This window comes from Plectropomus leopardus, chromosome 3 (genome assembly GCF_026936395.1).
Source record: "Plectropomus leopardus strain MGB_pleo_1.0 chromosome 3, ASM2693639v1, whole genome shotgun sequence".
NCBI lineage: Eukaryota > Metazoa > Chordata > Actinopteri > Perciformes > Serranidae > Plectropomus > Plectropomus leopardus.
In genome coordinates this window covers 4716035-4742065 of record NC_142178.1, presented here as the reverse complement: position 1 = coordinate 4742065, position 26031 = coordinate 4716035, and the positions used below count along the sequence as shown (strand labels likewise).

The window sequence follows — 26031 nt, the reverse complement described above, 5'->3', positions numbered from 1 at the left end:
AAAAAAGGTTATCACTGTTCTGTGATGATTGTTTTGTTAAAATGGCAGTATCACAGGCTTATTTCTTCCACTATGATCCATACACATCGATGTAAACTCATACATGCGCAAGTTGTAAACTGTAGACAAATAGTTTATTTCACAATACAATATCCTCTTTAAAACCATTTGGACAGATGAATAAAAAAATACAATATTTTCTCTTCATAATTCATGTGTTCACAAAATTATGTACAAGAAGTAAAATTTGTCAACATTGTTGTTGCATAATTATGAAAAATATCACAAAGAAATACAGAAGCTATTTTAAATCTACAAAAATAGAGTAGCCACCTCATGAATACAACTGCTACATGTAAATTTGGCACAGTGGGCTAAAAAGAAGCTAGCAAGAACGGGCTGGAAACAATCGACATGCCTCGAAAGATAAAACCTTACAGTGAATTTTTACCTGAGTTTGACATTTTGTTAGCAGCTAAGCTGGGCCTTAATTAAATGAACAGTTGCAGTGTGTTGCAGAGGCAGCTGCTGAAACAAAGGAGACCGACTGCTGCAGATGTGACAGCGGAGGGTGTTCAGACTATTTAATGAGGTTGCTCAACCTATTTATTGGCCTTTTCATCATCTATCATCAAGAGTTTCAGTCTCGCCTCCTGGTGAACAAGACGCACTGAAACACTGCAACCAAAAGAGAAAACTCTCTTCCCTTCTGAGCATTTGGTAGAATTGGCGTCGAATAAAACGCTTAAATTGTGTCTCAAAAAGGACTCCATATTACTTAAAATCCGACAGTGCAACCTCGGCACAGACAGCGAGCAATCAAATCAAACTTTCATAAAATCCTCACATTATGTCTCAAACATGACTCCAGATTAGTAAATGCTGATGATTAGCGAGGATTAAGAGCACCTTTTTCAACATAGTGCCTTCAAAAGAGGGATTTTTCTTTAAAAGGCATGAAGATAAATGTAAAGCAAAATGTGCCAAAATATAGAATATTTTTTAAATATAAAATTTACATACATTCTAGCTTTGCAGCTGCATTAAAAGACCTTGTTTGTGTTTCACACCTATGCAGTTATCCAGTTTTCATTAACACAACAGAAAACTTTTTTTTTTTTAAGATCTGAATTAGGATTTTGACTAAAATTAACCTTAATTTAAAGATGATTAATACTGGGATCAATTAATTTTAATTTCTAGTGGGCACATGACTGATGGAGAGAAAGGGAGAGAGACAGAGAGAGAGACAGGGGGGTTAAAAAACTGACAGAAATAGGAAATGAGAAGTGTACTGTATATACTGTAGTGAATGTATATCTGGCATTGTAGAAGGAGAGCGAGAGAGAGAGAGAGACAAAGAGACGTGTGTGTGTGTGTGTGTGTGTGTGTGTGTGTGTGTGTGTGTGTGTGTGTGTGTGTGTGTGTGTGTGTGTGTGTGTGTTGTCCCCCATAGCAGCTTTAGCTTGAATCCAATAAACCAGGCTCTCGTCACTTCAAAGAGACCAACATGAGACCCGGCTTTGGCTCAGTGAACCTGACAGATGAAGAGATAAAGGAGAGAAGGTGGGTGACAGTGAACATGTTGTGCATGTGTGTTTTGCGCGTGTGTGTGTGTGTGTGTGTACCTGTAGTGTTTGTTGGTGAGGTAGTCTATAACAGCGGGGCGGATGCGGGCCACGCCCCCCTGGCTGTGGTTCCCTCTTCCTGTGATGACAGAGAGCTGAGGTCGACACAGACCCTGCTCGTAATCTACACTCAAAGAGGCCAAAGAAGGAAAAAAAACAACACACACACACACACACACACACACACACACACACACACACACACACACACACACACACACACACAGAAGACAGTTAGGAGGAGCAATGTGCATAAAGTTTAACAAGGAGACAGAAACACCAACTTCTGCAAATGTATCTAAACATGAAACAGTCACATCCTTAGTTTGACTCTAGACTTGAGGCGCAACACTGCTTTGCTAATCTCTATAGACAAATATCTGCATATGTGTGAAGAATCTGTAGGTGACAAGCTTTTAGTATCAGAAGTGTCCTAGTCTCTTTTTGAGGTGTGTTTGTAGTCCAGGAAGTACTGTACTAACCAATCACTTTTGAACAGGTGCAAGGCCATCCAGTACCTTAAAAATTGATCAAGCTCTTTGACATCCAAGCCTTAATATCTAAAATACAGTTCAAAAGTTAGGCAACATTGAGCTCTATGTGACTGTGATGCCATGCCTCCTGATGACACTGCCTGGGGGTAGCATGTATAAATTAAAAAGTAAAGGTCCTAAGATTGATCCTTGTGGTACACCACAGGTAACCTCATAATGTTTGGAGACATTATTACATAGATATAAAAAACTTTCTTCCACAAAGATATGAGGTGAGCCAGTTTAAAACAATTCCAGACAGGCAGATACATGCACTTGATCTATGTACATGCACTGGCCGCAATGAATCTCAGACCCCATCCGCTAAGTTATTATTATTATTATTATTATTATTATTATTATGTTATTTCTATCTGCTTATAGAGATGTATAATAATGTAATGACTGGCAAACAGAAAATAAAGTCTTGGTCTGGATATCTGCTTGCCACACTGGATCTGCCTGAAATATTGGCCGTCACCCCCAGAGGCTTTATCATCAAAGGACAATAGCCAATGGGCTGCGAGATTACTCTTGCTGTTAGGATTTTTTTTGTGCTTTAGACATAACTATAATGCCAGAGGGCATAAAAACCATCAAAATATAATTTAAATGACAAAAAAAGTGCCAGGAGAGGATCCCCCAGACCCCACAACAGAGGTCTGGTCTAAGCTCTAAATATCTTCCCACGCCCCTGCATACACCTGACCTCTGCTGGGATGCTGTGTCTGGCCCCATTTGAATATCCCTGATGTAAGACTTTCGGACATATATTGTGCAGTATATTATCCTTTACCAGAGGTTTTTTCTTGTAAGACCTTGCCCAGATGCTCTAGGGCTTCATCTACATGCAGCCCATGGAGGTCCAGGATGTTCTTGGGCAGCAGCGAGGAGTTGACCCTCTCAAAAATCTGAGCTGCTGCTCGGTGATTGGCCTCATGCATCAGCTGGCGATGCAGGTGTCCCTATGAAAGATGTGATGCATACTGATGAGTAAGAGGGACACTGAATGATTCTGTTTACATTAATTCAAATGCAGTGTATGTCACCACACCCAGAATTTCAAAATACCTACAAAGTTCTTCATAGTACTACAGTAGGACATTCTGCTCCTCACCTGTTGTGCATAAAATGAGGCCACTTCTTTGCGTCCTTGCCTATAGGCTTCGGCAGCCTTGGAGAAACTCTCGAGCTGTCGTCTCCTCTGCATGCTGGCCTCGGCCCTGAAGTCCTCATACTCTGGATCCTCCGTATCCTGATAGTCCAGTACAGTGGACTCGAGGGGCTTCTGCCTCTGACACATTCCATAAAGGACAGAGTAAAATTACATACTGTAAAAACAATGCACATAGCCACCGTGAAGTCACCCATAGGTTTGCGGACCAAAGAGAGTGGATCTGACTGAGAGGACACTATCGGCAGGCAGTCTTAGTCTTAATAAAATGTAAACAGGTGAGTTATATGAAAATTTATCACCCATACAATTGTCATGAATGTTAAAATTAGCTATAGAGAGAGAAACCGATTTTTAAACCAAGCTGTATCGATTGATTAGTTTATTTAAGTGTCATGCACTTAATTGTGACCAGCCCACATGGGCTTATAAGAAACTGATGATACCAATACAAAAAGGATACAAAGATGCTTGTGAGCCGTTTCTAATACGTCCACAGAAAAAAAAATTATACAATGAGCATTTCATAATGTACAAACCAATAATAGACAGTTATACCAGATGCAGTGTTTTCTGGTGTAATGTCCATGCATTTTATTCATTACAGACCCTAATGCTTTCCCTGCTGACTCTGCCAGTGCCTTCCTTCCCTCTGGAAAAACTCATATTTTAAGTAAAAATAAAACCAGCTGTAAACACATTTATCACTGCTGTAGAATTGGACATTTAATATGGGTACCAACTTTAAGTGATCATTCAATGAGATGCAGTTTTTGGCAGTTAGGCATCATTTTTCAGCTATCGAGGTTGCAGCTTGAGTGAAACATACTAATAACTAACCAGTGATGCTTTCTTGCAGATGCACATTTACAGTGATGTTTCTATTTTTACTGCAGACAAACTCTTACATTTTCTACTTTGTCCTAAATAGCAGCCATAATAGTTAACATGTTTGACATAGTAATGGAGGTGTACATTTATTCTTTTTCACTGTTTGTTTCTTTTCACTTGTATTAGTGAATACCTTCTCCCTCTCCTTGCTGGCTGCTCTGAGGTGGTCAGAGTGAGGGGCCTCTGGGGCGACCACTGTTTTGACGGGCTCCTCGTCCAGTAGAGAACGAAGAAATAGCACCGTCTGCGTCAGGCTGTAACTACACAAAGAAAAAACACATATACAAGTCAGTCTTGGGTATAGAATAATGCTTGAGCATCTCTGTCAAACAAATCAAAGTGTCAAAGTTGTTTTCTCACTTGTGGTCTCTGAAGATGTCCTGCAGGAAATGCCTGTCGATGGTGGGGAAGAGGGAGTACAGCTGGTCCTCTTTCAGCGGGGTGGCTCCATCACGCCGGTCGAGGTCTGCACGACTTTGTCTGGTCTGAGAGGAGGAGGTTTGGAGAGGGGTTAGAGTGTGAGAGGAGCAACATTATTCCATAATCAAGTCCACAGGTGCAGCAGGTGTATACGTTACCTTCTTCATGTTCTCCTGCAGAGCCTGCTCCTCTTTTATAATATCTCTTAGAGACACATGTGGATGGGACACATTCCAGTGGTCCATGAACGGCATCTGACCACGGGCCTCTGGTTGACTGTCCAGAGACGCATCTGCACTCATTAGGAAATGTGCTGCCTGTGTCCGCTCTTGTGATCCAGCTCTGGCCGCCTTGGACTCACCCCAGTGTGCTGAACCTACACATTCAAAACAAAATGTGAAACAAATGAAGTCATGTCTGAAAAATGTTGTTCCCATTAGCATTTATTTGCTTGACTGGGACAAGACAGATAAACATCTGTAATGTATATGGGACATCTTCTTGAATCATGTGAATTTTGTAATTTAGGATAACACAACATAACAAACATAAAGTTGAAACAGGTTCAAAAGTTAAACAACTAATATGAGAAAACCGTGCTTGTGTTTACATGCAGGTTTCTGTGTGTGACTGTAACACACTATTGATCATTTTCTGAGCAAAGGTATCATTACTTTATGCTCTATGGATTTTAAGTTTGTGTCTAAGATTGTGTGTGTGTGTGCGCGTGCATATGTGTGTGTGTGTGTGTCCATGTGTGTGTGTGTGTGTGTGTGTGTGTGTGTGTGTGTGTGTGTGTGTGTGTGTCTGTGTGTGAACTTACTTTCCTTAAGCAGGTTAAAGGAAAGAGTTGCTTGTCTCTGCTTTTCCTGTAAAACAGATTTCGAAGTTATTTTAAGACCCACTCACAGTTATCAGACTATCAGGGTGGTACTTTATATTTGCATTGACATAACGGATCAGTCTTTCATCATGTTTAAAAGGAGCAATGTTTCACCCTTTAACCAGAATTGTGAGCTTTTCTTCTAGGTATGCATGTCTACCACAGCCTTACAAACTGTTTTCTAGTTGGTCTGGGTACAATGTATTCATGATAATAAAAACAATATAACCATGATAATAAAAACAATTTATCCATGATAATGCACAATAAACAAACAAGAGGCTGTGTGTCGCAAATTACAGTAAAAACCCAAAAGAGACACATATTCTGAATGTGCTGTAAGTCCAAATAGGGCTCCTAAAAGCTGGATAATATCAGCATGTTGTAAATGGAAAACGCTTAATTTGCATTTGTATTAAAATGGAAATATTTTCATATTCATAAAAATACTTTTAAAAAAATGACTGGTGTGCATGTAAAAGCGGTCACTGCCAAATAAATAACCTACAATATTGCTTTTTTGGCCACTTGGGGGCAGCAGAAAGAATTGTGAACACAACAAAATTGGCATATAGGACAGCTGAACAATGAGCTGAAATTAGCTGTAAAGCTCTATGGAGCTGCAGATTTGGGTGATTCTTCTCTGTAGCTTCATCCCTACAAGCAAACTTTTCACACTGTCATTTGATAAATTGTTTGGATAAATGTACTGATTATAGTGCCTTTAAAGAGCTCACCTGAATGGTTTCCTTCCACTTCTGGTGGAGCAATTTAGCCAGGTTCAGGTCCATCTGCACTGCGTAGTCATCAGAGGGGCATGTGCCTGAATATTATGGACCGGAGTGGACATATACCGTTATGATACTTCTGAGTACAAGGGAAGTATAAAAATACTTACTTTTATTGGTCCAGCAATTTCTTTAATGAAAACAATGGCCTCAGTGTGTTTCCAACAAGCTCTTCAGCTCATCTAATAGTGTGTTAAAGCTCAGTTCAAATTTGCAGAATCTCAAGGGCTGCACACAATATGTTTTGTAATTTTATAAAACAAACAATAGCACCCACATTATGTAGTGACTGGCCAGTTATGGAGATGTGAAATATGCAAATGTTACTGTCTGCAGTGGAAACACTGAACAGATCTACAGACTAGATGTCTGTATGGGTTACATACCGGTTCTAAGGGGACTATACTGAAAGTGTTTGGTGAAAACATGGCTTTACTTACCTAGGTCTACTCCGACAGGACCGAACAGTTCAGTCAGCTGCAGGGCCAGCTCAGTGGGTAGTTTAAGCTCCACACACTGAATGTCCAAGTGTCTGCTCCTTCTCTCCTCCGTGTGCCTCCTTTCAGTCTTCTTCTCCTCCTCCTTCTGTTTTTGCTCTCTCTCCATCTCCTCCAGCTCGGCCTGCAGCAGCCGGTGAACCTCGTCCATACTTGCCATCTCCTCCTCCATCTCGAGTCTTGACTCCTCAATAATCACTCCATCATCTAAGCTCCCACCCCAAGCGCCGTCTTCCAGATCAGATGTCAATTTGTGTTCAGTGTCACCACATCCGTTTCCTTCGTTTGCTGCATGAGGCAGAGTAGGGTCTGTTTGAGGAGAAGCTTTTGAGTTTGAGGTTGTATCTAGATGATCTTTGTCTCTAAATAGAACAGCTGCACCTCCAAAAGAAAGCGCATCATCATTATTGGGGCTCTCATCCGATTCACAGGTTGACTGCTGAGGCGCCTCCTTAAACGCAGTTGGCTCTCCCTTTGGCTGACCTTCAGACTGATGCTCATCTAAGGTGATGCTCATCTTGCCTAAAGCTCCACCCAGATTGGATGTACTTTGCCTATCTCCCCACCCTGCACCATCCTCCTCCTCATCTCTAAAGAACCTCTCTCCAGAGTCCAACAGCAGGTTGGTGGTCCACTCTAGGTCCTGATGGCATTTATCATACAGATCCTCTAAAGTATCAAAGCTAACCAGTTTAAAATGCCGGCTGAGAATGCGCAAACTTTCCAGCCGGTCTTGTGTTGCGCCAAGCTCTTTCTCCTCCACCTGAGTGCCTTTCTCGTGCACCACGCGGTAGGGCACCTCACTATGTCCGCACGGGTGAACTGCGACTGCTGCGGAGACGGCGGAGGACAACTCCGGCACAAAGTGGGAAGAGTCTCCAGACAGTACTGTGATGTTGCTGGGGTGGCTGCCCGCAGCTGCATCGTCAGAAACGTCTTGATGATTGAGGCGCCAAAGAAGAGCGAAGTCTTGAGGTTCTGTCTGGGTGGGGTTGCCTGTGTCTATAAGGGGAAGTGGGGAAGGAGGCTGCAGTTCGTCAGGTTTAGATTCAGTGAACAGGTCAGGTTTAAGGGTAAAGTCAGTGCTACTGTGAGTGATGTTTATACATTGGACTGTGTTGTTAGGACATTCGAGGGGACTCGTTGAAGAATCAGGGCAGTTTTGAGTGAAGGTGAGGGCTAGTTTGCACTGTTTTCCCGATCTTCGACCCTGACGCTGCTTCCTCTCCTGACTGCCTCCACTGAAACCACCACTATCTGCCTCTACAGAGCCCTCACACACAGGACTCTCACTAATGTGACTCCCATCAGCCTCCGCTCTTGTCTCTCTGCCATGCTCTGTGCAATTATTCCTGTCCGAATCAGCATGTGCAGCAGCAGGCTCGGTCACACCTTCGATATTGTCGCTTCCCTCCTCATCATGGCATACATTTGTCTCCACAGTTTTGGAGATACCTAGTGAGTCAGCAGTAGAAGTAGAAAGATTTGTTGGATTGGTTGATTTCAAATCTTCAGACTGTGTTTCTCTGCTAATCTCTAACACAATCTCTGTGGTAGCTCTCGCTTTATTTTCAGTTTTAAATGCCTCCAAATTATCAATCCTCTCCTCTCTGACCTTACAAGAGTCAGCTGCCTTCCAGTCTAACACACAGTCGGGTAATTCACCTCTGCTGCTGTTAGATCTACTGCCGTGGGATTCCTCAATCCTGCCACCTGCCTCCTCATCTTTCTCTAGCTCCTCACCAGAGCTCACGGAAAGAGATGACGAACGGGACGACCCAGCGTGAATGTCAGCTACTCCTGTCTGGATAAGATCAAGAAGCTTCTGAAACTCTGTCACATTAGGTCCTGACTGCACTGTCTTTGGGTTATTTTTAGCTTCTTGAGACAGGCCTTCATCCTCTTTCCCATTTCTGTCTTTATCCCTTTTTCTTCTCCTAACCTGCCGCTGCTCAAGAGACCCTTCACTGGGCCAGTCTCCAATAAAATCCAACATCTCGGGCATTCCCGTCTCTTCCCCATCCCTCGCCATCTCACCCACTTCTGTTTCTTTTGTCATTTCTTTCTCCTTCGCTTTGCTGTCTGACTGGTTTGTGTCTTTCACCAAATCTGCAGGCTCCAACCCCTCAAAAGCAGACCTCCTGCTCGGCCTCTCTCTCCTGACTCTTTGCGCGATAGACTCAGAGAAAGCCACAGGCATTTCATCCCCATGATGATCTTCGCTCATCACGGATTCCACGATGCAGTCGGGGATTCTCTGATCTCCTCTCGGACGGTTCTGCTCTAACTGGGTGTCCAACTCAGAATCCAATTCCCCCAAATCCATGTCGTCATCGACATCAGACATTTCAGCGTTTTCCGAAAGTCTTCCGGTTGGTTGGAAATTGAGGGACTCTGTAGATTTGTGGGTGCTGTCTTCCGGAATTCCCATGTCGCTTGAGCGACCAATAGATGACACGTCGGGGAGGGAGGAATACAGCTGATGGCGGGGTTTCTTACACCCTTCCATCAATCCAGGCTGCCCTACAAGGTCAGGATGAGGTGTTACAGAAGACACCGGCCTAAAGGAAACAAGAGAGATATGAATGGTAAAACTGACATAACTAATAAATGTGCAACATATCAACAATTTGTCTGATTTAGCCCAATGATGTTAGATGATTCATGTTTATGAGATGATCTTAAATGTCATAATTTCCATTTATTTTAACCACAAAGTGTTTCTATTTTTCCTTTATACTAGAATTATCTATTATTTGACAACTATAAAAACAATTTTTCACTTAAAGGAATACTTCACTCATAAAATGATCATATGTATATCGAGTGCTAATTCCGTGTTGAGCTGAAATGGTTAAGAAAGCTTTGTTTTTCTTGCGTGCCCCTTTGTTTTTCTTTTTTTTTAAAGATTATTTTGGGGGCATTTTTGCCTTTATTGGATAGGACAGAGTGACAGTGTGAGAGGGGGAGAGAGGGGGGGCAACATGCAGCAAAGGGTTGGCTCCAGGGTCGAACCCCACGGCCGTTGTGGCAAGGACACTGCCTTCATACATGGGCCGCCTGCTCTTTCCACTGAGCCACCAGACACCCCGAAAAAAAAGGTGAACATTCTTGATGAATTTAAGTCATGGGGGTCTGCTTTTAAAATCAACAAAACTATATAAAAACATCTGTTGGGAAATACTGAGCATACAACTAAATTAATCAAACTTATATTATACTGCACCAGTTGTGTGGGACTTAGATGGATGTTTTGATATGTTTGATGTTGTTAAACATCGACCCCATTTACTTAAATTCATAAAGATTTCTTAAAAGTTTTTGGATTCTTTGGTCATCCAAGATATGCGAGAAAAACAATGTTTTCTTCATCAATTCAACTTAAAGTATACAAATGATCATTTTGTGGGTGAAGTATTTCTTAAAGGTAACAGAGTGATGAACCTGTGGTGGAAAGAAATGAATACATGCCAAATTAAAAAGTAATAATAATAATAATTATTATTATTATTATTTCCATAACAGACATTTACAGTTTAAGTCCCTGCTAGAAAATAGATGTGAATTGAAAATAATCATACAACTGGTACAAATTACTTTTTGTAATTTTTATCAGTTTTATCAATTTAAAGTAAAAATATAAATACTGTGCATCAATAGTCGACAGTCAGTCAATTCCACTGTGTTTCAGCTGTATAAATGTCTCATATTCACAATTCTAACCCCTCACGCTGAATTAATTCCATCTACACATCAACAAATCAACACATCTTGTGCAGCTTGCAGTTAAGTCAGTGGTAGTTTTGCAGTATTCCACATTGACTTCAAATGTCATTCACAGAATATTGACATGTATTCTTAAATTGCTATGCTTCTCCCCGTTATGCCAGTCACAATCGGGTACATAAATACAAAGAAGCTGACCGTCCTCAGACAAACGCTCATTGGTGAAACTCACTGTGAGCTTGTGTTCTCCACAGGAAGCTGCTGTCTCATCACAGGTATCTGTGAGCCCATGATGGACTGGACTGTGACGAAGCGCTCGTATCCACGTAGCATGCATCGGATCCTTTCCAATGGCACGTTGTGTGTGTTACGCCTGCATAGACATAGACACACACACACACACACACACACACACACACACACACACACACACAGATATTAAGCATAAAACTGAAATACGCATAATTGTCTCCAACATCATCTCGCTCTTAATACGTAAAATAGTAAGTGACATTCTACATTAAAAACAGATGCTGATGTAGTCCCTGTCTCTCTCACCGCTCCAGTTCTCTGGCCTTGTTCTTCCACCAAGTGTCCGGCTCTCTGAACAGCACCTTATATCCATGTTTCAGTGCCTACAACAGAAAGAAAGAAATTTTACAGTTCATAACTATACGGTCCGGTGAAATGTTATGTAACCCCACAACATTTTTGTTTAAGAAACTAAATGCTTCTGTCATACTGACCAGAGCCACATAGGGTTTCATCTCCCAGCCCTGCATGTTGGTGTTGTCAATGATGATGGGGTTGGTGCCCCTTTCAAAAGCCGCCTTGGCTGTGGACAAAGTTGGCACAAGAGAGATAAACCATTTAATTTTTACACACAAAGGAAAACAATAGCAATCAATCACATAGATAACACAATCTTTTCACTCTTGACTCTCCTGCTGCATCACTTCTTATCCGAACTGTGTGTGCGCGTTGTTTACCTTGTTGATGATTCCACTCATGGGCCTCCCCCAGAGCATTGGGGTCAAACTGATATTTTCCATCGCGAGTGAAATAGTCGTCAGTGCTCAGTTTTACTCCACCTGGGTTATGCTCTAACAAGGCTCTTCAGAGAAACACAGAGATAAAAGCAGCCTTCAGGTGATGTAACACAGCTTGTGATTGCAGCAGTAAAAGTCCACAACTTTTGAGCAACGATGTCTGTCACAGAGTTTCTAAATATATCACTGCCATCTTGACAGAAAACTACTTTTTTATATAGTTAATCATCTCACCAATGACATATCGGATCTGTTCTATATGATGTGATGTGGTCTTGTTTGGTAGCTATCTGTTTGGCAAATCATCACTGATAAAACATCTCTGGTTTGAACAGGGGCCCAAGGCACTACACACAGGTTACAAGTGTGTTAATTTTAACAGTACACTGATTGTTGCAAGGTTAAACAGAAAGTATATTTCCAGTGGAAAACTACACACTCGAACAGCATACACTATTAAAGAGTATCGCTAGTTGGAGTATCTCAGCATTCTTACCTTGCCAAGGTCGACTTGCCAGATCCTGGAGCCCCACGTAGCAACACCAGGACCGTCCCTTCCAAACGAAGCCTGCTGTGCTGGGCAGGAGGATATGGAGCAGCAGGCAGGGCCCAGGACTTTGGAATAGTAGCAGAAGGTTTGAGAGGTGCCTGGCTGATGGGGCCATGACTCAGCCAGGGAGAAATAAATCTGGGCTGGCGGGGCCAGTTAGGAGGCGTGTGCGCCACAGGGGTAATAAAGGCTGGCCCCAGGTTTCCATGGATACGGGGAGCAAACACTGGTGCCTGCAGATTCCAGGTTGTCGGCATGCATCCAAGCGGCACCTGATTCGACGCCTTAGATCTTGCTCCTCCGCCGACTGCAGCATTGTCTGACGCTGTGTGTGATGGCTCTAGTTTTTTATACACCTGGAAAGCCGAGGGACGTCCTGAAGCTGCCAGGTCCAAAGGAGGTTTCGGCTTGTCTTCGAGCGTCTCCGCCATCAAATGTGTGAAATCCACCATTGACTGATGCTCTTCAATGCGCTTGTCCTCCCAAGTGCTGAGGTGGTCGAGCGGAGAAGACGTTTCGGAAACATGCTCAGTCAGGCCACCTTCAGATGGCCCGCTAGATCCAGGCTGCAGGCTGGACTGGAGCAGCTCTGGGAGGACCTGTTGTGGGACTGGTGGTGGAGGGAAAGAGGAAAGGTTCATACCAACAGATAAATACTGGCTGCCAGAGTGCTCTTCCTCACCGCATTGTTGTGCGGTTAGTGTCTCTAGCTCCTGATCAATTAGCAGGTCCAGCTCTGCCGTCAGGAGGTTGGGAGAGAGAGGAGAGGAGGGTTGCTGTGATGGTTTAGAGAAGTCCGGGCCTGGTTTGGGTTCAGAGAAGTGACCTGGGCTGAGCAGGGCTGCAGCAGTGCGCTCAAAGCCGGAGACAGGAGACGGTATCGGGGCTGCAACTTCTGCCGCCACAGACAGCTCCAACAGAGAGTCCATCGCATTTTCAACTAAAACACAAACAAAAACCACAGACACAAAGAAAAAGAAAAGAGAGGTTGAATTTTCAAGTCATGATTCAGTGTTTCAAAACATAATTTTGATTGCAGTTGATGGCAATTTGCATTGATGAGCTCACAGTACAATAAAGTAAAAACACTAAAGGTCCAGTATTGTAAAAAGTCAGATTTCAATTTCTTTTTTGACATAAAGCAAAGTAAATGGGCTACATAAAAACTGTCAAAATGCTCAATCCACAGAGAAATGCACACAGTCTGAATAAAGAAACTGTGCTTTTAAACAATCGGTCAGGACCTCTATGAATTTTTGTGATTCCACCCATATACTACTATCTAAAATACACATTTGTTTTCCTGCCCAATTTATTTGTGTATCATGATGTAAAACTATTTTGGAGCAAACAGGAGCTTGAGATGCAGCTGCTAGACAGAGCCATGATCTGTTGGGAGACCAATGACAAGGAAAGTGAAGGAGCATATTTAGAATTAAAAAAAGAAAACATCAGTAAGCATCACGCAATGTGCTTCTTTTAATCTGGTGGGAGGATTTCTCTGTCAAAGTGGAAACATCAAAAATATGATGGGTTATAGTGTGATTTGCATTGCTCGCCCCACTGTTGCTAACTCAAGACCTCTCCATCGTTTGTATTTTGCTTGTTGGAATTTTTTGCAGTGTGTGTGAATGACATCAGCTGACAAGAAGTAAACATTGACTTAGCTGTTGCCTTGAGATGCAATTCCATTGAAAATCTATCTATTAAGATATTAAGTGCCAAAACAGTGCCATTAAAGTTATTACTCAGGCTGCAAAAAACATGCAGATGTGGAGTACCCAGAAAAACTCATCAATCAGAGCAGACTGGGCTTTTTCAGGAGTGGGTCTCAAAGAGACAGGCACTAAAACTGAGAGTTTCAGACAGAGGGTGATTACAGGTATATTCAGACAGCCAGTATGAGAAAAATACTGTGTTTTTTGAACATTAAAGCATGCAAACATGTTATTTTGAAAACTTAAAATAAAGGTATGAGCCTGAAAATGAGCATCATATGGGACCTTTAAAATTGAAAAATAAAGAGTATGCAAAAGAAGCCTTGCTGCAGCAATGCTCTCATCATAAGTCAACTATGATGAGCATCATTTCAAACATACCATTACAATGACAAGAATAACAACCACACAATTGTTGGTTTTGGAGTTAAGGACAGGGGCACCCTCTGAGTAAGTGCTGTTACAGAACCTGGCTGTGCTACTTCTAATACTTCTCAGACTTTTAAAGAACTTTGCTGCCACTCTGCCCCTTATACAGCAAGCATGATAGCGCTTATGCAAAGAAACTGATTTTTTTGTGAGTGTAATTTTGTAAAATATACCTGACCTGGGATCAGTGACTGGGCCATGGTTACATGTTCTCCGTTGTGTCCCCCAGACTTTAAAACTGCCTTTTACTCTTCTATTAGCAATATAGGCAATTTGAACTAGTCTCTGCAGCTTTTGTTTAGTCTACTTCTGTTTCTATTCCACATCACTGTCTTGACAATCAATTGGTGAATCACTTGATGACACTTACTGGTGCTATGCAAGTAAAATGCAGACACAGGGATAGGGACACAGGGACTAGTGGCTCATCTGAACAGGCACAACAGGTGGAGGACTGTGCGTGGGTTGGCCCGCCAAGGAATGCAAGGTGCAGTTTCAGATGACTGCTGATACTGTCAATAATACACATGGGACCTCCACGATACACTAATGCAGTAAAATGCTGTTAGAAATACACTGCTAACAAGCTACACGGCTAACAGGCTAGACATATCTCCACGCAGGAGGCTGGATAACTGGTGTTCCGTATTTGGTGCTACCTTTAAAATCACACTCGGACAGCACGATGTAAATAACTTCGGGGTCCAGGTGTGAGAACATCTCCTGCATGCTTTTGACGATTTTCTCCTTGTCGGAGTTGGACAGCGAGGTGCTGGAGGGAAAGTTGTTCGCCATGGCTCCGTCAAATCCCTGAGGTAGTCGGTAGTTCGTGTTGTGACCAAGGTTTCCCCCCTCTGGCGGTCCGCCGGGGACTCTAGCCGGGCTCTGGCCGTTTTTCTTCCTCCGAGGCATTCCGTGACCGGGCTGTAGCCGGCGGTTGCTCTCATTAGCGGCTACACGGAGCTAAGTAAGTAGCCGAGGAGCTGCATCGGGGAGTCTCGGAGCTGAAAACATGGTACTGTAGAGTAACCAAAGTGCAGTAACTCAGGGTTATGGTATCTAACAGCACTCCAAGTGGTGAAAATACATCAGAAAGTGTGAACCGTGCCAAGTCCGCTAGAGAGGTTAACACCGGAAGTCAACATAGTGACTTCAAAATAAAAGCTTGTCCTGACACATGGTCCCTGTTTTTTTGTTGTTGTTTTGTCTATTTGTTGTTGTTTTTTTAACAAAACAACTACTGTATATATTTCCTCTGAAAAGTAGTTAATTACAATGCAGTAAGTAATTTTTATCAGTAAATTCATCTGGAGTTCCGTCTAGTTTTTAAATTGGTTGATGGAACAACTTTGTGATTTTAAGACATGGTATATGTTAAATACATATGTTAGAGGCTGTTACTGAAGGAAAAAATAATCAATACTTTAGAATTCTTTTTTTATTAAATTGAACTCCGATTTTATACCACTTTGTGTTTACATATTACGGGTTGTGAGATTACTGTGACCCACACCCCAGTCATTTATTCTTTTTTTTCTGTTCCTGATGATTTAGGAACTTAGTCCTTTTTACAGGTACAGTAGACCCTACCCTATGAATGCACATAAGCAGCTAAACATTGTATATTATGTCGGCTGCTACTTAAACAATGAACCCCAACTAACGGGCGTTAGTTGGGGTTCTTTGCGGTAAATAAGCTTATTCAAATAAAAGCAGATGGTCTGCAGCATTCATCAAATGGGTAAAGTTGAACCACATTTTGATATTGTCAATAACTATCAATTGACCACCAGGTGTCACTATTCTCACATTTCATCACTTTGTGGAGAAAGTTAAATCGTTGAATTCATTTTAATCAAAACGATATAAAGCGATATCAATAGATGTATTAGTAGAAAATAATATTGCCGAACTGCCACTTAAACTACTACAGTTATGATAGTGATTAATATTGATAGATTAATATATTTTCAATTGTTTACCTGGCACCAAACGATTGAAAATTGCACCTCGTATATGTGAATGTAGCCTAGTCCTTAAAATTCACGAAAAAAAGTTGAGCAGTTTGCTAGTTAAATAAAAAATAACCCCACATTGTGGTGAAGGACAGAGGGTGATTTGAGTGCGCGAGCTGTTTGTTTTCTGTCTCCCGCCATGTATTTGGTGCTGCAGTACCTCTGAGAGACCGAGGGGGCGCTCTGCACCCAGCCTCCACACAGACAGCACTGACTGAACGGACAGAGAGCTTTGTGCCGAAAACTAAACCCAACCTGTGTCAGACTAATGAATTAAAACGGCCCACTTGAGAGGTAAATACAAAGGAGGAGACGCTTGGCAAACATCCTGCGGTTTTAGTCGTAGTTGTATACTTCAAAATAGATTCATTTTGCATTTGCTGGGTTGTTAAAAAATCATCTTTGGGGGCAAGTTGGTGGTGAGAGAGGAGGGCTCAGGGCGACGGTAGCAGCCCTTCTTCGCCTGTAAACTAGCGGCAGTACGGAGCGATGCGTTGAAGTTGAAAAAAGACAGTAACAAGTAAATTAGCTTGATTTTTAAACTTCATAAAGTAGTTGCATTTGTTGTAAACCACAGGAACTGGCCACGAGCATCGCTATTTCGGGCAGCAATGATAGGATACTTTACTTCCTCTGTGATTGTCTGTAGCTGGAGATGTGATGGGTACCTCAATAGTTTGCGGCCTAAGTTAGCAAAGTAGGCTAACCAGTGAGCTAGCACGGCTAACGTGCATTAGCCGCTCGCTGCTAGCATTACTTCCCGCAAAATGCTAGCTGTTAGCCATTGATGTTTGCACTGCAACTAGCTAGCTAGCTAATTTGATAACCTGTATGACAGTAGACATACACCGGCTGCTCTTGTGGTGTTATTAAAGTGGTTTTCCAACAACTTAGCGGTTCAAATAGCTGTAAGGTTACCGGAATAGCAATTGAGGTTGTTTCTGTAGCGATACCATGTTTCATGAGAAATTTACGGAAAATATGGAGCTGATGTTTAGCTGGGGGTACTTTAGCATGTGAGCTAATAATATGCACAATGCTGGTTTAATGTTGGCTTTCTGTCTGAAAAGTTTTCGGGATTAGAATATCGTTAAATATACAGGTGCGCTGTTGTAAATTTTAGTGCGCAAAATGTATGATTGGCAAATGAGAATGATGCTTAAAACAAGGTTTTGGTAAGTGCGGTAGCATGGTTGTGTTGAACTTTTGTTTTCTGACCCATAGAGGCCAGTAGAAGACCGTGTGGACCAGATACCAACAAGCATGGAGTTCCCGCAACAGCAGAAACCGGCGGGGGACGGAAAGATCATTTATCCTCCCGGAGTGAAGGAGATTACGGACAAAATCAGCAACGATGAGGTGGTCAAACGGTTGAAGGTATGTTGATGGAGTTTCTTGCTGTCAAGATGCATTTTCTGCCAGCCCCAATCTCATTTATCAGTGTCCAGCCTCTGGCACAATGCCAAAAACCCTCCTAACTTTGTAAACTGCTCCACACTAAGTCATGAGAGGCCTTTCTCCTCCTATGACAGTTTTCCAGTCCCCATTCTTTTCGTTGAGATCCTTCAGTCTGGAATCAACACTCATGTAATTACCACCAGTATTATGTAAATTGTTGTGGTATGATGCCGGGGAATCAGTTGTTCAAAAGTATTCAAGTCTTCAAGTTTATCATTAGTACATTTTATCCCCATGGGACTGAAAGAATGGGATGATCCCTAAATGTCAACACAATAAAAGCAAACATTGCACACTGAAGCTATTTTTACTGCAAATGAACAAAACAGTGAATCATGTTTGGATTTCTTTTTCAAAGAACGATAACATTTTATAACATGTAATATATATAATATATAATATATGTATGTATGTTTATGTATATATAGTTGTTTATAGAACTGTTATATTTAACAGATTTTTTTGTTTACCTAGGGGGCAGATTGGTACAACAATAATGATACTACTCATACTAAATTGTCATTTTGAATATTGATTCTAGCATCAACAGGATCAATTTCCATAATAGAGATTACTCTCTGTCTTCTACATTGTACCTATTTGTGTTTCATAAGGAAAACAGTCTACAAATAATGTCCCATTTCCTCTAATACATCTAGTGCATTTTCTCTTTGCTTCTCCACTGCTGTGTGCACTTTAACAATGTATGGTTGTGCGTGCATAGCGCTCTGTTCCAGTGAGGCTTAGGCAGAAGAAATGTACAGGTATGTAGTAGCCTAGTTTAACTAAAATTTGATTCCAAGTGGATCTTCAGCATTGATTAGTGATACATTTCAAACTGTGATTGTGAACTGTTAGCAGTTATTTAATTCAATTCAATTTTGTTCAAAACTTTATTAAGGACTCAGCTAATTGAGAGGTACATACACAATAAAACAAGAAAAAGAAGTCTTTAGCAGCTCGATTATTCACCTGACACATTGCTTTTACCCATATGTAAGTACATAGGACACTTGTAGTATTAACAAGTATTGGTATCAGTATTGATACCCGCTATTCTAGCTCCATAATAGTTGATATCAGATTGAAACCACATTTTATGGTATCATTTGCACCTAGTACCTAGACAAAACAAGTTGTGACCCTAACTTGATGTGACACTGTTAGGAAGCACTCGCTTGTTTACACATCTACCAGTTATGGAGCAACATTATCGTTCATTTGGAGTCGACTTAAAGTCCAGTTTGCACTTTGTTTAGCTCTGTGTTTGTTCTCTATCAATTCCTGGGAGATATATCTGGCTCATTAGCCTCTAAATGCGCCTCTGTGATCACCAGCTAGTCGCTGTGTCTGTCTGCTGTTGCTTAGCGTACAAAAAAACTGTCAGTGCTGCCAAAAATGACGCAATGAGAGCAGTGAGAGTGAACCAAAACAGTAAAGTTAAGGCTGCTAAACAATGAGCTGAAACTTGCTATAAAAGCTTTGTAAAGAAGAGACAAGCTTCAGATTTAGGAGCTCATTCTCTATGGGTTCATCACTACAAGTGATTCCTTTCACATTTTGTCATATTGTTTTCACATTGACTTTTGAAATATTAGTCGTAAAAATATTGATTATAGTCACTTCAAACATGGGTGTAAAACAGGGCTGGAAGCTAGCATCAGCTGAACACTGGTAAAATATACGCGTGGCTGCTGGATGTGTTTAACTCACCAAAACAATTGCAATATTCTTAGTGGCTGATAGATTTTTGAATCCACCAGCCATAGTGGAAGGTGGACAAAACAACTTAATTTCTAACCCTGTTTGACATTCTCACCCTGATATCCACATCTCCACTTACCCTCCATTCAGACCCTCAGCATTTGTGTATCTGTTTTTACGGGGATGTTCTGAATCTTTTTAATCTAATTAGATAGTTTTCTATCTGTCTTTCTGCCATCCTAGAACTGTTTATAGAGCAGCATTGTGACCATAAAGCACACAACCCTTGGCCTTGGCAAGCAGGACAAATGTGTTGAATGGCACGTTGTTGACTTTGCAAGACAGATGTTCACACATCCATTTAACCTCTGCTGTATACTGCTGTGAGTTGGAAAGGCTGACATTAAATGCATGTGCAGTAACCTAGCCGATTGAAGGAAGAGATTGGAGATTCCTGTTGTACTGCCAGCAGAGCAGTTAGTCAAAAGACGGCTTATTTTTTAAACTTCATGTCCCAGTTATTTACTCACTTTCATCTACACCCAGCCAGTATCATAAGGCATTCTGTGTTTTGGTGGAATGCTTGTGGTAGGTCAAAAAGTGTCGATATAGCACCAGGTAGGTCACAGTTCTCATTTAGTCCTCCCTATTCAAATTAGTACTCATGTCAGTATTATAACAAGAAGCAAGTAAGTCTTTATTTTCTTTTAATTTTTCATGAGTATCAACTAGAATATGTTTGAGCTCAGTGGAAAAAAATCACTTCTTTGTTAGTGGTGCGCACACACACATATATGCACAAATATATCAGTAGTCTGCAGTTGTTTGGGCTGACAGTGGAAAATTTTGTCATATTGCCCAACCCTACTTTGTGTGCTGCAAAATTCAGAATGCATGGAAGTCGTTAACAATCCTAGACTGTGGCAGAAAGGCATTGAGGACTAAATAATTGCAGAATAGGTATTTTATCTTGTGATAAATCACAAGTCAACTTAGTGAATTTCATTATGTGTTTGTGGTCAAACATCTACGGATGGATTTACACAACAAGCCAAGCTTAATACAGAGCATCATAATTTTTTTTGACTAAATTAAAAGGAAGAATTGGTACTAGGGACTATTCTTTTGAAAACATTTAATAGTGTACACATTTAATTACAGAAGGCAGGAACTCACTGTTGTTTCTTTTGAATTTAAAGTTAAATGTGATAAGTATATGTTTCGCATTATAGGCAAAAAGCAAAATAGTTTTTAATAACATTGAAAAAAAAAATACGAACCCTCATGGCCACTGCAGGAACTCTTCCAGGAAAGTCAACCCAAGTCCAAACCTGCCAACTGCCTGATTGTCAGTGGTGATTTATTAGTTGGTGATGGTTGGTGGGCCCACCCATTCTTCATGGTAGAGGAATGAGGATGAGTGAGAAATTGATCCATACAAGAATCTTGACTGTTATTCTGTATGAGTCTGAGCAATTCACAAATGCGTTTCAGCTGAGCACGAGCCCAAAAATAATGCTCTTTTATTGTTTCCATTGAGAATTGGTAATAATTGAGATTTTAATTCTTACCCAGATAATTAGATTCAAATTAATTTGTAAGATTGCTACCCCAGGAGCGAAACTCTGAATATTAGCTGTGTGTTGGAAAAGGTTTCAACTTTGTATACTTTATAACAATAATTTATCTTGGCTGCTTTCAAACTTCAAATGGAAGCATACAAATAATGCAGTGGATAAACATGGCAAGATAAAGATAGTTCTCCCAGAGCATCAATTTTCATGACTTTGTATATATTAAGTTTTGTAGGAATGATGGTATGTTGTATGTATTATAATCAAATGGTAATTGTGGGTCATAGATCACAAGAGTAGTGTATAGTGAATAACTGTCATTCCCTCCCTACATGCAAGTAATGTAATAAAAGAGATTATTTCAGGCACCAACAGCCGTCATCAGAGCTTACATTGCTGGTGAAATAAGTCAAAGAATATTGTTTTATAGTTTGGAAAGTGTACTAGCTAACTGGGCCAACCCAGTGGCAAAGTATTTTTACCAGCACAGACTGGTCATGTACTCTTTGATCTATCAAAGAAAAGCTCTGTGTGCAAAAACAGAAGACACAACACAACATCTGCTTGATCAAACTGTGTTTTGTGGAGATGAATGTTTCAAACCAAATTTATTTCTCACAGGGAAAATCTGTTCATTTCGCTACAAGAATAGTTCAACATTTTAGAAATACCCGTAACCTTGCTGAGAGTTAATGAAAAGATGGAGCCCACTGTTGTTTTTAAACGGTAAATATGTCAAATTGAAGCCACAGCCGTTTGGAATCTCGTCATCACAGTGAGTTTGTGGTGGAGACTCTGCTGATTGCTGACACCATGTAACCTGCAGAGACTTCAGGAAATGACGGTGCCTGGCCATGAAATAATCCCCTGTGTAACCCTCTAAAAAGCTATTACTTGTTATTATCCCTCTTTGGGTTTTGCATGGTTAAAGGGGCTCCATGTGAAATTCAGAGCATATTAGTTATTCAGACACTGTTCTAAACATGAAAATGGCTGAGCCGGTGGCTAACTGCTGACAGTTTGAACTCCATGAACAGCACTAAACAACATTAACAGTGCTGACAGAGTTAATGGTGTTAATCAGGATCTTAATGTCCACAGTAACCACCTTTATAAGAGTGCAAAGCGGCGGCGATGAGCTAGTCAGTGTGATACAAGCACCTGAGTGCATACATGTCTAGACCGGCTTACTTCAACAAACCACAGAGAAGCTCGGATTCCAACATACACAAGCTGGTTCTACACACACATCACACCAAGCGAGTCCCCCCCCCTCCGTATATCTCCTCTGTATTTTTACACAGAACCAAACCTTGGTGGCATCATGACGCTGTGTGCATCGCAACATCCCGCCATCAAAAATAGACATGACGGGTGTGACATTTAACCACAATCTTTTGCCTCTAGCATTACTTATAATCAGTGCATTGGCAACAATAACAAAGACATAACATGACAGTCACCATCGTTTACTTTACTTTCTGTTATATTTCTGCTGATCTCGTCCTCTGAACACAGGGTAAGAAGCTCCCAAATCTCGTCATTTTCCCAGTTTGTGGATATTTATTGCTGCTGTTCTTCTTAGTATTAGCCGCTGTGCTAACAGCTGCTTTTTTAATATCTATTCTTTAATATCGGTGGGTCACACACAAACACGTCGTCAAAATGTCACACCTGTGCCACCTACAGAACAGTTAGGTGGCATAACGGTTTGATACTCCTGCTTTGAACAAGCAGTGTAAATGTAGCTACAGAAGTAGCCTGACTTAATTTACTCCTCAGGACACCAGTACTCCACTGTATCTTTGCATAGCAAATAGTGGTTTGGTGCAATATCAATGATCTGAAGGTCCCATATAGAACCTTTAAAGAATCAAGTTCTTGTTAATCAGTAAGCTTTTGAGGTGCTGATAGGTATGTTTTGTAACCTCTGGACAGAGCCAGGCAAGCTGTTTACCCATTTCCAGTCACTGTGCTAAGCTAACATAACTTGCTCCAACTCCATATTCCCCATACAGATATGAGAGTGGTATCGATCTTCTCATCTAACTTTATTAGTCTATAAGTCTATTTCCCAAAATGGTGAACAATTTATTTGTGGCCTAGACTTGTCTACACCAGTACAACAGCGCTGGTCGCATTAAAATGACTGGGATCCTGGTTCACTCTTTTTTCTTTTTTTTTTTTTTGTCATGTCATGCTGTTGCCTGTTTGATCACAGCCAGAGGCTTCATACCCTGGTTAACCTGTTTGAATGAAGGAAGAGGGGTAACATGGGATGTTTTTGACTCCACCTCGGGTAGAGGAATGTAATCAGAGCTGTTTGTATGAATTACAGAGTTAAAATGTGGCGTCATTTTGGTTAAACATTAAGCGGAAACACTGTAATTGTTGTTAAATCTCTGTGCATCAACAGCCATTTCAAAACATGTCAAACATATTTTCACAACGAACCTAAAATCTGTCCAAATAAACTACAATACACGTAAGGTGCACACATACCCCACAGCTCTACAGGCCCACTCATTCGCCTCTGTGGAGAGAGCCTTCACCGGCTTGGTTGTGACTATTTCAGCTAAGCTCGGCTGAGGGCTGGAGGACTGTGTGTGTGTGTGTGTGTGTGTGTGTGTGTGTGTGTGTGTGTGTGTGTGTGTGTGTGTGTGTGTGTGTGTGTGTGTGTGTGTGTGTGTGTGTGTGTGTGTAGGAGTGAGTGTTGTGCTCTGCAGTCTGCTGGAGCTATTGGCCCATCCCCCACCCCTGCCGACTGCCTGGCTGTATAGTGAGCTCCACTGCTCTGCTTCACCTCTCTCATATACACACACTCACTCATCACTGTCGTAGAGGAAGTGGTAGTTTAAACTAAAGCATGGCGTCCTAGTGCTTATGCATAACAGCTGAGATGTTTGATAAGATTGATGTGCACGCAATTTCTTGAGACATCAGAGTTTGTAGTTTAACCTAGAAAACTTCATAAGTAAAATATTAAGAATATTATTTCCCCTTTTATTTTGACCATTGGGCCTTATTTGTTTGGTATGATGTAATCCAAATGGACAAAACTAGATGAATAAAATAGACCAAAGGAAGATAGACAACATCACATAAAAGCAGGTCTATAAAGATGGGCTGTAAGAAGTGATTTAAAGGGGTCATAGGTTTTGCTTAACAACATGAAATTTGGATCTAGAAGAGGTAATGTGAAAGGGGCTACAGTTGTATGTGCCTAGTTTCTATTTAAATAAAGTTAGATACAGTTAATTATGACAGCCAGAATCATGTACCACTATCTCAATGGCCTTTTGCAGGTGCTCCCAGTTCACATAAAAGTGCTGCTGTTGAAATTTTGATATTTTAGCTAGAGATGAAAAGAAGCTTTGAATCAGTCAATCAATCAGTCAGACTTTATTTGTATAGCACTTTTCATAGAAATGAACTGTAACATAAAGTGCTTCATACAATAACCTGCCCCCCCAATGCACACACTCACACACAAACATGCAAGCATGTGAATAAAAAAGAAGAAAAGAAATAGCACTCATTAAAACCAGGAACTGAGGAAATGCCACCATAAGTGAGGAAACACCAGAGGCAGGATAAAACCAATAATCAGATAGATTAAAAGTAAACAAATAAATAGATTGATAAATAACACGATAATAGCATTAAAAATAAATAAATAAATAGATGAGTAAATAAGTAAAATACTCAAACTGTAAATAAGAGGTAAATTAAAGGATAAAAGCACTAAGTAAAATAATGAATACATATGGTAAAAATAATACAGTGACAAAGAAAGAAAGTAATGAAACTGTAAAACAGACTTAAATATATATAAATAATAATATATTCCTATATTCAAAGATACCTCACTCCACGGAGCATCTCGTCTTCATCATAATACACTAGACAAGCGCTACAGAAAACGGTCAAACAAAAGTTGTGATGCAGACTTTTTTTTTCTTAATGTCAAATATTCAAATTGCCTTATTCATTTTGACTAAAGCCTGCCCAAAATGTTTCCCCTCTCACCCTCGTCCTTTGTGGCTCTGCTCCACAGATGGTTGTGAAAACCTACATGGACATGGACCAAGACTCTGAAGAGGAGAAGCAGCAGTACCTCGGCCTGGCGCTCCACCTGGCCTCAGAGTTCTTCCTCAGGAACCCCAATAAAGACGTGAGGTTACTGGTGGCCTGCTGTCTGGCTGACATCTTCAGGATCTATGCTCCAGAGGCCCCCTACACCTCCCACGACAAACTCAAGGTTAGGAGCCGTCCCTGGGTAACTGTGCAATCCTCCATCAAGCAGCAGCGTTTTTTTCAGTGTTGCTCGTTACACCAGTTGCAGAGATTTTCATGTAGATTTTATGTGCCATAGTTAATTAACAAGGACATGAACATAAAAGGAAAAAGTAATTCTATTATGTTATAAAATGATTTTATAGCTACCTCTCTAAGTCATTAGTCTCCAATTCATTCAGGCTCATCTTTTGGCAGTGCCATGAAAAAATGCAATAAAAAATGGTTTTATTGTACAAATGGGCAGTAGTAAGAGACATTTGTAAGTTTGCTGCGGGATTTCCATATCAAAGTGGCATCTACATCTAACAAGTGTTTCAAAATCACAGCGAGATTTCTAACGTTGAGGTGAATGTTGGCTGACATCGTGATTAACTTTGTCTGTGCTTGTTCTGATCAAATCAGCTATGCTAAGAGCTTGCCAAGAACTTTCTTTTCTTTTCCAAGCACTCACCAATACTAACATGAAAACAATAAACTCCATTGGTTTCCTGTCTCATCTCCAGGACATCTTCCTGTTCATCACCAGACAGCTGAAGGGACTGGAAGACACAAAGAGCCCTCAGTTCAACAGATACTTCTACCTGCTGGAGGTGAGACACTTATTGTATAGAAAACACCAGGACCTAAACTTGTGTTTTGTTGATTGTGCAAGGAAACAGCAAAACGAGCAGCTGGTGACGGAATAACTTGTCGTC

General features: G+C 41.1%; 2 protein-coding genes across 4 annotated transcripts in view; one reads left to right on the top strand and one right to left on the bottom strand.

Moving 5' to 3' along the window:
• Positions 1-112: 112 nt before the first annotated feature.
• n4bp2 (NEDD4 binding protein 2) lies at positions 113-15435 on the bottom strand. Its single transcript, XM_042485300.2, has 16 exons — positions 14946-15435; positions 12086-13079; positions 11530-11654; positions 11287-11375; positions 11099-11175; positions 10773-10913; positions 6758-9375; positions 6267-6352; positions 5470-5515; positions 4805-5022; positions 4587-4711; positions 4360-4486; positions 3279-3455; positions 2958-3126; positions 1629-1752; positions 113-1537 (listed from the first exon to the last, which is right to left on the bottom strand). The coding sequence occupies exons 1-16, from the start codon at positions 15196-15198 to the stop codon at positions 1492-1494; spliced, it is 5415 nt and encodes a 1804-aa protein (XP_042341234.2). The 5' UTR covers positions 15199-15435; the 3' UTR covers positions 113-1491.
• Positions 15436-16448: 1013 nt separating this feature from the next.
• The window catches only part of pds5a (PDS5 cohesin associated factor A), a 31268-nt gene continuing 21685 nt past the window's right edge, over positions 16449-26031 (top strand). For 2 of the 3 annotated variants that reach the window (XM_042484932.2, XM_088075395.1), the window contains exons 1-4: positions 16449-16595; positions 17526-17678; positions 25095-25298; positions 25840-25926. In XM_042484932.2, the coding sequence (XP_042340866.1) occupies positions 17565-17678; positions 25095-25298; positions 25840-25926 (405 nt within the window). In that variant the 5' untranslated portion in view covers positions 16449-16595; positions 17526-17564. Of the gene's footprint in view, positions 16596-16685; positions 16822-17525; positions 17679-25094; positions 25299-25839; positions 25927-26031 lie in introns of those variants that run through there. The other variant, XM_042484933.2, reaches the window with a different exon arrangement.